This window comes from Salmo salar, chromosome ssa17, assembly GCF_905237065.1.
Source record: "Salmo salar chromosome ssa17, Ssal_v3.1, whole genome shotgun sequence".
Classification (NCBI taxonomy): domain Eukaryota; kingdom Metazoa; phylum Chordata; class Actinopteri; order Salmoniformes; family Salmonidae; genus Salmo; species Salmo salar.
This window is the reverse complement of record NC_059458.1, coordinates 84,514,529-84,528,147: the sequence shown is the minus strand read 5'-3', so window position 1 is coordinate 84,528,147 and position 13,619 is coordinate 84,514,529. Positions and strand designations below refer to the sequence as shown.

The 13,619-nt window shown below is 46.7% G+C and overlaps 1 protein-coding gene across 8 annotated transcripts in view; it reads right to left on the bottom strand.

The window, feature by feature from the left end:
* Nucleotides 1-13,619, bottom strand: part of LOC106576365 (proline-rich protein 5) — a 69,757-nt gene that overhangs the window by 40,533 nt on the left and 15,605 nt on the right. For 6 of the 8 annotated variants that reach the window (XM_045700265.1, XM_045700268.1, XM_045700264.1 and 3 more), the window contains one exon: nucleotides 2,303-2,416. In XM_045700265.1, the coding sequence (XP_045556221.1) occupies nucleotides 2,303-2,416 (114 nt within the window). Of the gene's footprint in view, nucleotides 1-2,302; nucleotides 2,417-2,666; nucleotides 2,920-12,248; nucleotides 12,363-13,619 lie in introns of those variants that run through there. The other 2 variants (XM_045700263.1, XM_045700267.1) reach the window with 2 other exon arrangements.

Sequence of the window (13,619 nt, the reverse complement as noted above, 5' to 3'; positions counted from 1 at the left end):
TAAACATGCTGTAAATGTGTCGTAAATGTACTGTAAATGTACTGTAAACGTGCTGTAAATGTCGTAAATGTACTGTAAACGTACTGTAAATGTGCTTTAAATGTTCTGTAAATGTGCTTTAAATGTTCTGTAAATGTGCTTTAAATGTTCTGTAAACATGATGTAAATGAACTGTAAATGTACTGTTAACGTGATGTAAATGTGCTTTAAATGTTCTGTAAATGTGCTTTAAATGTTCTGTAAATGTACTGTAAACGTGATGTAAATGTGCTTTAAATGTTCTGTAAACATGATGTAAATGTTCTGTAAATGTACTGTTAACGTGATGTAAATGTGCTTTAAATGTTCTGTAAACATGATGTAAATGTTCTGTAAATGTACTGTTAACGTGATGTAAATGTGCTTTAAATGTTCTGTAAACGTGCTGTAAACGTGCTGTAAACGTGCTGTAAACGTGCTGTAAACGTACTGTAAACGTGCTAGTATATATGATGTGACTAGTGGAAGTCTTGTTAGTTATTCAGAGTTCTCTGCTCAGTTATATTTAGGTCATCACGTAGCACACTGATCCCAGGTCTGCAACACAGTCTGTAAGTCACTGAGGAATGAATGACCTTTCTGATTTGGGAAGTTGCTTTATGAGACTAGGAATAGTGATGGCAGTAATGCTTATAGTAATGCTTATTCAGTGTGACATTCTCAAGGAAATCCCAGAGAGAGACGTGTAGATCTCAGAGTACAGGACAGGGACATAGACAGAGCTGTGTAGATCTCAGAGTACAGGACAGGGACATAGACAGAGCTGTGTAGATCTCAGAGTACAGACAGGGACATAGACAGAGCTGTGTAGATCTCAGAGTACAGGACAGGGACATAGACTGAGCTGTGTAGATCTCAGAGTACAGGACAGGGACATAGACTGAGCTGTGTAGATCTCAGAGTACAGGACAGGGACATAGAGCTGTGTAGATCTCAGAGTACAGGACAGGGACATAGAGCTGTGTAGATCTCAGAGTACAGACAGGGACATAGACAGAGCTGTGTAGATCTCAGAGTACAGGACAGGGACATAGAGCTGTGTAGATCTCAGAGTACAGGACAGGGACATAGACAGAGCTGTGTAGATCTCAGAGTACAGGACAGGGACATAGAGCTGTGTAGATCTCAGAGTACAGGACAGGGACATAGAGCTGTGTAGATCTCAGAGTACAGGACAGGGACATAGAGCTGTGTAGATCTCAGATTACAGACAGGGACATAGAGCTGTGTAGATCTCAGAGTACAGGACAGGGACATAGACTGAGCTGTGTAGATCTCAGAGTACAGGACAGGGACATAGAGCTGTGTAGATCTCAGAGTACAGGACAGGGACATAGAGCTGTGTAGATCTCAGAGTACAGGACAGGGACATAGAGCTGTGTAGATCTCAGAGTACAGACAGGGACATAGACTGAGCTGTGTAGATCTCAGAGTACAGGACAGGGACATAGACTGAGCTGTGTAGATCTCAGAGTACAGACAGGGACATAGAGCTGTGTAGATCTCAGAGTACAGGACAGGGACATAGACTGAGCTGTGTAGATCTCAGAGTACAGGACAGGGACATAGACAGAGCTGTGTAGATCTCAGAGTACAGACAGGGACATAGAGCTGTGTAGATCTCAGAGTACAGGACAGGGACATAGACAGAGCTGTCTAGATCTCAGAGTACAGGACAGGGACATAGAGCTGTGTAGATCTCAGAGTACAGGACAGGGACATAGACAGAGCTGTGTAGATCTCAGAGTAAAGGACAGGGACATAGAGCTGTGTAGATCTCAGACTACAGGACAGGGACATAGAGCTGTGTAGATCTCAGAGTACAGGACAGGGACATAGACTGAGCTGTGTAGATCGCAGAGTACAGGACAGGGACATAGAGCTGTGTAGATCTCAGAGTACAGACAGGGACATAGACTGAGCTGTGTAGATCTCAGAGTACAGGACAGGGACATAGACATAGACAGAGCCGACTGACTGACAAACAACCACATCTCTGGCCTTTCTAACGGTCAGTGGAGTTTCACAACAAGGAAGGAGCAAGTACAGTACCTCCTGTTCACTGACTGACACAAAGCAGGGTGAGACACACACACACACACACACACACACACACACACACACACACACACACACACACACACACACACACACACACACACACACACACACACACACACACACACACACACACACACACACACACACACACACACACACACACACACACACACACACACACACAGAGTGTAGACTACAGTACCTGTTCCAGGTGGCGTTAGCCCCAGCTTTTCTCTGCTGTGTCCCTCTCTCCTCCAAGGCTGCCTTGTCACTCTTCCCCAGGTCACTGAGGCTGGGGGAACTCATCAACTTCAACCTATGGAGAGTCCTCATGGTCAGAACACAACTCAAGACACACAGAGAGAGAGAGAGAGAGCTCAGTGCTCTCAGGCTCAGACTACAGGAAGAACTATGCTCACAGAGATAGAGAGAGGAAGAGAGAGGGAGAGGAAGAGCGATAAGGCAGGGGGAAAGAGAGAGAGAGAAGTTTCACGCAATAGAGAGAGAGAGAAAAAGAGAGAAAGGCGTCCCTCCCGCAAGATGCAGTATACCCCCACACTCCTTACATCTCTCTCTCCTCCTTTCTCTCTCTCTCTCTCTCACACTCTCTGCACTGCTCTTCAGGCAGGGAGGCAATCTGTCTCTGATTGGCAGGGAGGCAGTCTGTCTCTGATTGGCAGGGAGTTGCCGTGTGACCCTGCTGGTTATTATAGTGTTTTGTAGACAAACCAACTCCTCTCTCCTGCTGCTGTGCAGTGAATATCCCTTCTGTTTCTCTCTCCTGCTGCTGTGCAGTGAATATCCCTTCTGTTTCTCTCTCCTGCTGCTGTGCAGTGAATATCCCTTCTGTTTCTCTCTCCTGCTGCTGTGCAGTGAATATCCCTTCTGTTTCTCTCTCCTGCTGCTGTGCAGTGAATATCCCCTTCTGTTTCTCTCTCCTGCTGCTGTGCAGTGAATATCCCTTCTGTTTCTCTCTCCTGCTGCTGTGCAGTGAATATCCCTTCTGTTTCTCTCTCCTGCTGCTGTGCAGTGAATATCCCTTCTGTTTCTCTCTCCTGCTGCTGTGCAGTGAATATCCCTTCTGTTTCTCCCTCCTGCTGCTGTGCAGTGAATATCCCTTCTGTTTCTCTCTCCTGCTGCTGTGCAGTGAATATCCCTTCTGTTTCTCTCTCCTGCTGCTGTGCAGTGAATATCCCTTCTGTTTCTCTCTCCTGCTGCTGTGCAGTGAATATCCCTTCTGTTTCTCCCTCCTGCTGCTGTGCAGTGAATATCCCCTTCTGTTTCTCTCTCCTGCTGCTGTGCAGTGAATATCCCCTTCTGTTTCTCTCTCCTGCTGCTGTGCAGTGAATATCCCTTCTGTTTCTCTCTCCTGCTGCTGTGCAGTGAATATCCCTTCTGTTTCTCTCTCCTGCTGCTGTGCAGTGAATATCCCTTCTGTTTCTCTCTCCTGCTGCTGTGCAGTGAATATCCCTTCTGTTTCTCTCTCCTGCTGCTGTGCAGTGAATATCCCTTCTGTTTCTCTCTCCTGCTGCTGTGCAGTGAATATCCCCTTCTGTTTCTCTCTCCTGCTGCTGTGCAGTGAATATCCCTTCTGTTTCTCTCTCCTGCTGCTGTGCAGTGAATATCCCTTCTGTTTCTCTCTCCTGCTGCTGTGCAGTGAATATCCCTTCTGTTTCTCTCTCCTGCTGCTGTGCAGTGAATATCCCTTCTGTTTCTCTCTCCTGCTGCTGTGCAGTGAATATCCCTTCTCTGTTTCTGTTACTCTCTCTTTCTCAATCTCCATACATATAAAGTAAGTACATATAGACATGTTGTAATCACACACACATACACACACACACAAACACACAAACACAAACACTCTCAAAGCACCTCTGTGTTAGAGAGGTCTCCTCTTCTCACTGCCCTGTTCCTCTGTGTTAGAGAGGTCTCCTCCTCTCACTGCCCTGTTCCTCTGTGTTAGAGAGGTCTCCTCCTCTCACTGCCCTGTTCCTCTGTGTTAGAGAGGTCTCCTCCTCTCACTGCCCTGTTCCTCTGTGTTAGAGAGGTCCTCCTCTCACTGCCCTGTTCCTCTGTGTTAGAGGGGTCTCCTCCTCTCACTGCCCTGTTCCTCTGTGTTAGAGAGGTCTGCTCCTCTCACGGCCCTGGTCCTCTGTGTTAGAGAGGTCTCCTCCTCTCACTGCCCTGTTCCTCTGTGTTAGAGAGGTCTCCTCCTCTCACTGCCCTGTTCCTCTGTGTTAGAGAGGTCTCCTCCTCTCACTGCCCTGTTCCTCTGTGTTAGAGAGGTCTCTCCTCCTCTCACTGCCCTGTTCCTCTGTGTTAGAGAGGTCTCCTCCTCTCACTGCCCTGTTCCTCTGTGTTAGAGAGGTCTCCTCCTCTCACTGCCCTGTTCCTCTGTGTTAGAGAGGTCTCCTCTTCTCACTGCCCTGTTCCTCTGTGTTAGAGAGGTCTCCTCCTCTCACTGCCCTGTTCCTCTGTGTTAGAGAGGTCTCCTCCTCTCACTGCCCTGTTCCTCTGTGTTAGAGAGGTCTCCTCCTCTCACTGCCCTGTTCCTCTGTGTTAGAGAGGTCTCCTCCTCTCACTGCCCTGTTCCTCTGTGTTAGAGAGGTCTCCTCCTCTCACTGCCCTGTTCCTCTGTGTTAGAGAGGTCCTCATCTCACTGCCCTGTTCCTCTGTGTTAGAGAGGTCCTCCTCCTCTCACTGCCCTGTTCCTCTGTGTTAGAGAGGTCTCCTCCTCTCACTGCCCTGTTCCTCTGTGTTAGAGAGGTCTCCTCCTCTCACTGCCCTGTTCCTCTGTGTTAGAGAGGTCTCCTCCTCTCACTGCCCTGTTCCTCTGTGTTAGAGAGGTCCTCATCTCACTGCCCTGTTCCTCTGTGTTAGAGAGGTCTCCTCCTCTCACTGCCCTGTTCCTCTGTGTTAGAGAGGTCTCCTCCTCTCAAAGCCCTTTTCCTCTGTGTTAGAGAGGTCTCCTCCTCTCACTGCCCTGTTCCTCTGTGTTAGAGAGCTCATAGCCCCGTTATCCCCCGTCAGTTCAGGTGAATGTCAAGGACTAACTTATTTTACCAGCATCTCCTCCACTGCTGGTGTCTCTGCTACTCTGGTACTCTCTGCTACTCTCTGCTACTCTCTGGTACTCTCTGCTACTCTCTGCTACTCTCTGCTACTCTCTGCTACTCTCTGCTACTCTCTGGTACTCTCTGCTACTCTCTGCTACTCTCTGGTGTGGAACAGATAGTCACGAAACCGTGTGTGTGTGTGTGTGTGTGTGTGTGTGTGTGTGTGTGTGTGTGTGTGTGTGTGTGTGTGTGTGTGTGTGGACGTGTTTAACTATACTTGGGGGGACCAGAAGTCCTCATAAGAATACTAAACAAACAAAAATTGGACCAACTGGAGACATTTTGTTGGTCCCCACAAGATCAAATGCTATTTCTAGAGGGTTTAGGGTTAAGGTTAGAATTAGGTCTAGGGTTAGGAGCTAGGTTTAGTTTTAGGGTTAGGTTAGCAGCTAGGGTTAGGAGCTAGGGTTAGGTTTAGGGTTAAGGTTAGGTTTTAGGTTAGGGTAAGGAAAATAGGATTTTGAATGGTACTGAACTATATGTCACCACAAGGTTAACTACGTAAGACTGTGTGTGTATCTATGTCAGTCTCATAAGAGCGGACAGAACCAAATCATAGCCCCCACACTGGAGTTGGTCTGCTCAGGGAAGAGGGACCGAGTGCTTTCACACCCAGACAGGCAGGAACAATGACTACAACCACAAATGGAGAAGCAAGACTTCTCAGCCCAGAGTGGGATGACTGTACACTACTGACCAACTACTGAGTGGCTGACTAACAGGTTGATACTCATACTGAGAATGAACTGGTGTCACGGAGATTTAAAGTCACTCAAAAGCCTACAGTCATAAACTCATCAATCAACAGACCACATGACTGTGTAAATGTAACAGGAACAACTAGAACACATAATCACTATAAACAGTACTTACTCCACTAAATAGATTGGTACATAGTATCCCCACTCCATGATGCAGCATTGATGTAGGACAGAGGTGAAGACAAACTACAGCCATCCAGACAGGACGGGGTTAAGTTTCACACTCCTCCCTCCCCTCCTCCTCTACTTCCTCCTCCTCCTCCTCCCCTCTCCCCTCCTCCTCTCCTCCCTCCCCTCCCTCCTCCTCCCCTCTCCTCCTCTCTCCCCTCCTCCTCTACTTCCTCCTCCCCTCCCCTCCTCCTCCCCTCTCCCCTCTTCCTCTACTTCCTCCTCCTCTCTCCTCCTCCCCTCCTCCTCCTCTACTTCCTCCTCCCCTCTCCCCTCCTCCTCTCCTCTCTCCCCTCCTCCCCTCCTCCTCCTCTACTTCCTCCTCCCCTCTCCCTTCCTCCTCTCCCCTCCTCCTCTCCTCTCTCCTCCAGACTGCACCAGCCAAACTAAGCCCTGTGAGGGCCAGTGAGTACCAGCTAATGATATACAAAGGATCTATTCAGCCCAGCCTGACGAAGGGGGGAACGTTTTAAAGGTGACAAACATATTTACTCTCCCTCTGTGTTCAGGAGAAGAGTGTGTGTGTATGTGTGTGTATGTGTGTGTGTGTGTGTCTTGTTTTGTTTGTGCCACAAGCTCAATACATTACCTTAACTACACAGCAGCATATTTCACTACTCTCCTCTATTAAAACCCACACTGCAGCTTAAAGAGAGAATGATATAGATAGAGAGGGAGAGAGATAGACAGACATACTGTAGAACGTCTCAGGGTCTATAGACAACATACTGTAGAACGTTTCAGGGGTCTATAGACAACATACTGTAGAACGTTTCAGGGTCTATAGACAACATACTGTAGAACGTTTCAGGGTCTATAGACAACATACTGTAGAACGTTTCAGGGTCTATAGACAACATACTGTAGAACGTTTCAGGGTCTATAGACAACATACTGTAGAACGTTTCGGGGTCTATAGACAACATACTGTAGAACGTTTCAGGGTCTATAGACAACATACTGTAGAACGTTTCAGGGTCTATAGACAACATACTGTAGAACGTTTCAGGGTCTATAGACAACATACTGTAGAACGTTTCAGGGTCTATAGACAACATACTGTAGAACGTTTCAGGGTCTATAGACAACATACTGTTTCAGGGGATTGTACAAAGACGAAGATATTCAGAGAGGTCAATATTGTAAATTGTACTCTACTCAATGTTCTGTGCCACTATGCAAGGTAAAAAAACTAGGGCAATATCAAAATCCCATCTCACCCCATCCAAAAACAACAGTTAAATGTATTCAAAAGCAGTTGGCCTATGCAATATAGAACTAAATGTACGATAGAAGTTGACAGTGATGCCAGGTCTGTCCCACAGGGAAACACTAGTAGCAGTGTGTGTGTGTCTGTGTGTCTGTGTGTTTGCCTGCATTCAGGCTAGATGCTAAGCATGCTGGGAGCTCTTTGAGGGTGCTCAGGGCGTTTTCCATTGGCCCTCATCTCCTCCTCACCAGGGTCCCGCTCACCAACAGGAGATGTTCTCAAACAGGAAATGAAAATGAGTGTTCTTACATGGAAGTACAGATAGAGGTTAAAATGTTGCTACAGCTGCTTCTCACCCTGCACTGTTTATGACAACACTACAAGGCTATTTCTCTTCTATATAACTGACCCCGCATCTGTGAAACCTGTAGCATGTGGGTACACTATTAACAAAACCTCAAGTGGCCTGCTACCTCCTGTCGAAGAGATGCCTTCAGCTGGGCATCTCTGGCACCGCCCACGCTTGGATTGCGTCCTACCTGACAGGTCGCTCCTACCAGGTGGCGTGGCGAGAATCTGTCTCCGCACCACGTGCTCTCACCACTGGTGTCCCCCAGGGCTCTGTTCTTGGCCCACTCCTATTCTCGCTATACACCAAGTCACTTGGCTCTGTCATATCCTCACATGGTCTCTCATATCATTGCTATGCAGATGACACACAATTAATCTTCTCCTTTCCCCCTTCTGACAACCAGGTGGCGAATCGCATCTCTGCATGTCTGGCAGACATATCAGTGTGGATGACGGATCACCACCTCAAGCTGAACCTCGGCAAGACGGAGCTGCTCTTCCTCCCGGGGAAGGACTGCCCGTTCCATGATCTCGCCATCACGGTTGACAACTCCCTTGTGTCCTCCTCCCAGAGTGCTAAGAGCCTTGGCGTGACCCTGGACAACACCCTGTCGTTCTCCACCAACATCAAGGCGGTGACCCGATCCTGTAGGTTCATGCTCTACAACATTCGCAGAGTACGACCCTGCCTCACACAGGAAGCGGCGCAGGTCCTAATCCAGGCACTTGTCATCTCCCGTCTGGATTACTGCAACTCGCTGTTGGCTGGGCTCCCTGCCTGTGCCATTAAACCCCTACAACTCATCCAGAACGCCGCAGCCCGTCTGGTGTTCAACCTTCCCAAGTTCTCTCACGTCACCCCGCTCCTCCGCTCTCTCCACTGGCTTCCAGTCGAAGCTCGCATCCGCTACAAGACCATGGTGCTTGCCTACGGAGCTGTGAGGGGAACGGCACCTCCGTACCTTCAGGCTCTGATCAGGCCCTACACCCAAACAAGGGCACTCCGTTCATCCACCTCTGGCCTGCTCGCCTCCCTATCTCTGAGGAAGCACAGTTCCCGCTCAGCCCAGTCAAAACTGTTCGCTGCTCTGGCACCCCAATGGTGGAACAAGCTCCCTCACGACGCCAGGACAGCGGAGTCAATCACCACCTTCCGGAGACACCTGAAACCCCACCTCTTCAAGGAATACCTGGGATAGGATAAGGTAATCCTTCTAACCCCCCCCTTAAAAGATTTAGATGCACTATTGTAAAGTGGTTGTTCCACTGGATATTATAGGTGAATGCACCAATTTGTAAGTCGCTCTGGATAAGAGCGTCTGCTAAATGACTAAAATGTAAATGTAAAAAATGTCGAAAAAAGTCTAAATATTATCTCCTGTTTTGTACACAAGAGATGCAACCCAGCTGGGCCGGTGTCGCCAGGGCTGTAGCTCTGTTCTCCTCGGATTAGGAAAGTCTTGCCGAGTTTCAGTCGGAAATGGTCCAACATTCCTGAGTTTCCCACCGTCTGTATGTCTGCTCTGAGGAGATCATTACCATTACCAACCTCAGCCTCCAACACACACACACACACACACACACACACACACACACACACACACACACACACACACACACACACACACACACACACACACACACACACACACACACACACACACACACACACACACACAGCCTCCATGACGCTTCCGTCCCTCCCGCTGTCCTGGACGAGCCCCTGGAATGTGGTCCCATTTGAAATGTAATCAGGGAGACTTGTGTTTACGTCTTGGACTCTGACGGCGATTACACATCATTTATCTTACTAATCCATGTATTTGTGTTGAATAGGAGCGCTGTCCGTACTGTAGACCAACATCACACATTAACCTTGTTAAGAATGTCTGTTTCTCTATGGCACATCTCCTTCAACTCTTTAACCACACACACACACACACACACACACACACACACACACACACACACACACACACACACACACACACACACACACACACACACACACAGAGAGAGAGCGAGAGTAAACACAACCACCTCAGTTGTTATGTTTAATATAAAGGCAGCTGAGCAGCAGACAACATATCCCTGACTCAACACATTCTCTGTAATGTGATTTAGTGGGGCTGGGTAAAAACTCACTGCTGTCTACACACCAGCTATACAGGGACACACCTGACATAGTTACAGGCCCTTCAGCCTTCAAACATTACCATCTGACATTTATGAAGCTCTTATTTGTCCCGGAAACTTCCCCCAGAGAGAGGGAGGGAGAAAGAGATAGGGAGCGAGAGAGATACAGAGAGAGATAGAGAGATAAAGAGAGAGACAGAAGACCCAACTAAATCCTGAGAAAACAAAAATATAATTACTTGGCACATTGGAAAGAATTTACCAAAAAACAGAGCAAGCTGGAATGCTACTTGGCAGAATACCTGACCACTGTGACTGACCCAAAATTAAGAAAAGCTTTGACTATGTACAGACTCAGTGAGCATAGCCTTGCTAATGAGAAAGGCCGCCGTAGGCAGACCTGGCTCTCAAGAGAAGACAGGCTATGTGCACACTGCCCACAAAATGAGGTGGAAACTGAGCTGCACTTCCTAACCTCCTGCCCAATGTATGACCATATTAGAGACACATATTTCCCTCAGATTACACAGATCCACAAAGAATTACAAAACAAATCCAATTTTGATAAACTCCCATAACTATTGGGTGAAATACCACAGTGTGACATCACAGCAGCAAGATTTGTGACCTGTTTCCACAAGAAAAGGTCAACCAGTGAAGAACAAACACCATTGTAAATACAACCCATATTTATGTTGATTTATTTTCCCTTTTGCACATTGAAATGTATTTATTCCTTTGAAACTTGTGAGTGTAATGTTTACTGTTCATTTTTATCCATTTCACTTCCTTTGGCAATGTAAACACGTTTCCCATGCCAATAAAGCCTCTTGAATTGACTTGAGAGACACAAAGAAACAGAGAAAAATTATTCTGAGAGAGAGAGAGAGAGAGAGAGAGAGAAATTATTCTGAGAGAGAGAGAGAGAGAGAGACAGAGAGAGAGAGATTGAGAGCTGCGGGATAACAGAGAGTCTTGAGGTAGTGTACAGAATAGAACAGTACCTGGGCCAGAATAGAACAGTACCTGGGTCAGAATAGATCAGTACCTGGGTCAGAATAGAACAGTACCTGGGTCAGAATAGAACAGTACCTGGGCCAGAATAGAACAGTACCTGGGTCAGAATAGAACAGTACCTGGGTCAGAATAGAACAGTACCTGGGCCAGAATAGAACAGTACCTGGGCCAGAATAGATCTGTACCTGGGTCAGAATAGAACAGTACCTGGGTCAGAATAGAACAGTACCTGGGCCAGAATAGAACAGTACCTGGGTCAGAATAGATCCGTACCTGGGTCAGAATAGAACAGTACCTGGGTCAGAATAGATCCGTTCCTGGGCCAGAATAGAACAGTACCTGGGCCAGAATAGAACAGTATCTGGGCCAGAATAGAACAGTACCTGGGTCAGAATAGAACAGTACCTGGGCCAGAATAGAACAGTACCTGGGCCAGAATAGATCAGTACCTGGGTCAGAATAGATCCGTACCTGGGTCAGAATAGAACAGTACCTGGGTCAGAATAGATCAGTACCTGGGCCAGAATAGAACAGTATCTGGGCCAGAATAGAACAGTACCTGGGCCAGAATAGAACAGTACCTGGGCCAGAATAGAACAGTACCTGGGTCAGAATAGATCCGTACCTGGGTCAGAATAGAACAGTACCTGGGCCAGAATAGATCCGTTCCTGGGTCAGAATAGAACAGTACCTGGGCCAGAATAGAACAGTACCTGGGCCAGAATAGATCCGTACCTGGGTCAGAATAGAACAGTACCTGGGTCAGAATAGAACAGTACCTGGGTCAGAATAGAACAGTACCTGGGCCAGAATAGATCCGTACCTGGGCCAGAATAGAACCGTACCTGGGCCAGAATAGAACAGTACCTGGGCCAGAATAGATCCGTACCTGGGTCAGAATAGAACAGTACCTGGGCCAGAATAGATCCGTACCTGGGCCAGAATAGATCCGTACCTGGGCCAGAATAGAACAGTACCTGGGCCAGAATAGATCCGTACCTGGGTCAGAATAGAACAGTACCTGGGCCAGAATAGATCCATACCTGGGTCAGAATAGATCCGTACCTGGGTCAGAATAGAACAGTACCTGGGCCAGAATAGAACAGTACCTGGGCCAGAATAGAACAGTACCTGGGTCAGAATAGAACAGTACCTGGGTCAGAATAGATCCGTACCTGGGCCAGAATAGAACAGTACCTGGGCCAGAATAGAACAGTACCTGGGCCAGAATAGATCCGTACCTGGGTCAGAATAGAACAGTACCTGGGCCAGAATAGATCCGTACCTGGGCCAGAATAGAACAGTACCTGGGCCAGAATAGATCCGTACCTGGGTCAGAATAGAACAGTACCCGGGCCAGAATAGAACAGTACCAGGAGTATAGCCTACCTGGAATGAAAATGAACCATAGGAAAAGCATCCTCCATTCGCTATTTAAGTGCATAAATTAGATGTATTTTCCCGCTGCTCCTGTTTCCAGACAGGTGATTATAATGGTCCATTCTAAATCAAAACAAATGTCCCACATATATTATTTAATATACGTAAAGACAAGATGAAATCAATTATAGTCTGATGGGTGACAATATTAGCATATCACATGTGAATGATATATATATATTATTAATTGATAAACAATGCCTTTTTTGCGACTTTTTTGAATCAGTCTCACACCTCGTGTAGCCTAGCCCATAGGCCTATATGTTTTAATAAGGTTAGTATCACACCTCATGTAGCCTAGCCCATAGGCCTATATGTTTAATAAGGTTAGTATCACACCTCATGTAGCCTAGCCCATAGGCCTATATGTTTAATAAGGTTTATATCACAACTAAAGTGGCCAAATAACTTGTTAAAATGAAGCGGGTGTAGAGCCTAACTGACATACATAAGCAGAGCGTGAGTTTCATGTTTGGGAAGATTTTCACCATAAAAATGCACCTTTATAATAAAAGCATTACATTCATAATTGCATTTGCAGTAATGGAACATACACGCTTACAGCCTACTGCCGTGTGTGTGTTGCTGCACTTATAATGTGAAGAAATAGCCTAAACGTTAGCCCAACAGATGTTAGCCCAACAGATGTTAGCCCAACAGATTAGCCCAACAGATGTTAGTCCAACAGATGTTAGCCCAACAGATGTTAGCCCAACAGATGTTAGCCCAACAGATGTTAGTCCAACAGATGTTAGCCCAGTTAGCCCAACAGATGTTAGCCCAACAGATGTTAGCCCAACAGATGTTAGCCCAATATCTTCAGCTAAACATTCTGATCTGGTCCGTCAGCCACATTGCAAAAATACATTTTTGTGATGCTAGTGGTTGTGATGCTAGTGGTTGTATTAATTTGGGATGCTAGTGGTTGTGATGCTAGTGGTTATATTAATTTGGGATGCTAGTGGTTGTATTAATTTGGGATGCTAGTGGTTATATTAATTTGTGATGCTAGTGGTTGTATTAATTTGGGATGCTAGTGGTTATATTAATTTGGGATGCTAGTGGTTGGGATGCTAGTGGTTATATTAATTTGGGATGCTAGTGGTTGGGATGCTAGTGGTTATATTAATTTGGGATGCTAGTGGTTATATTAATTTGGGATGCTAGCGGTTGTATTAATTTGGGATGCTAGTGGTTATATTAATTTGGGATGCTAGTGGTTGGGATGCTAGTGGTTATATTAATTTGGGATGCTAGTGGTTGTATTAATTTGGGATGCTAGTGGTTATATAAATTTGGGATGCCGGTGGTTGGGATGCT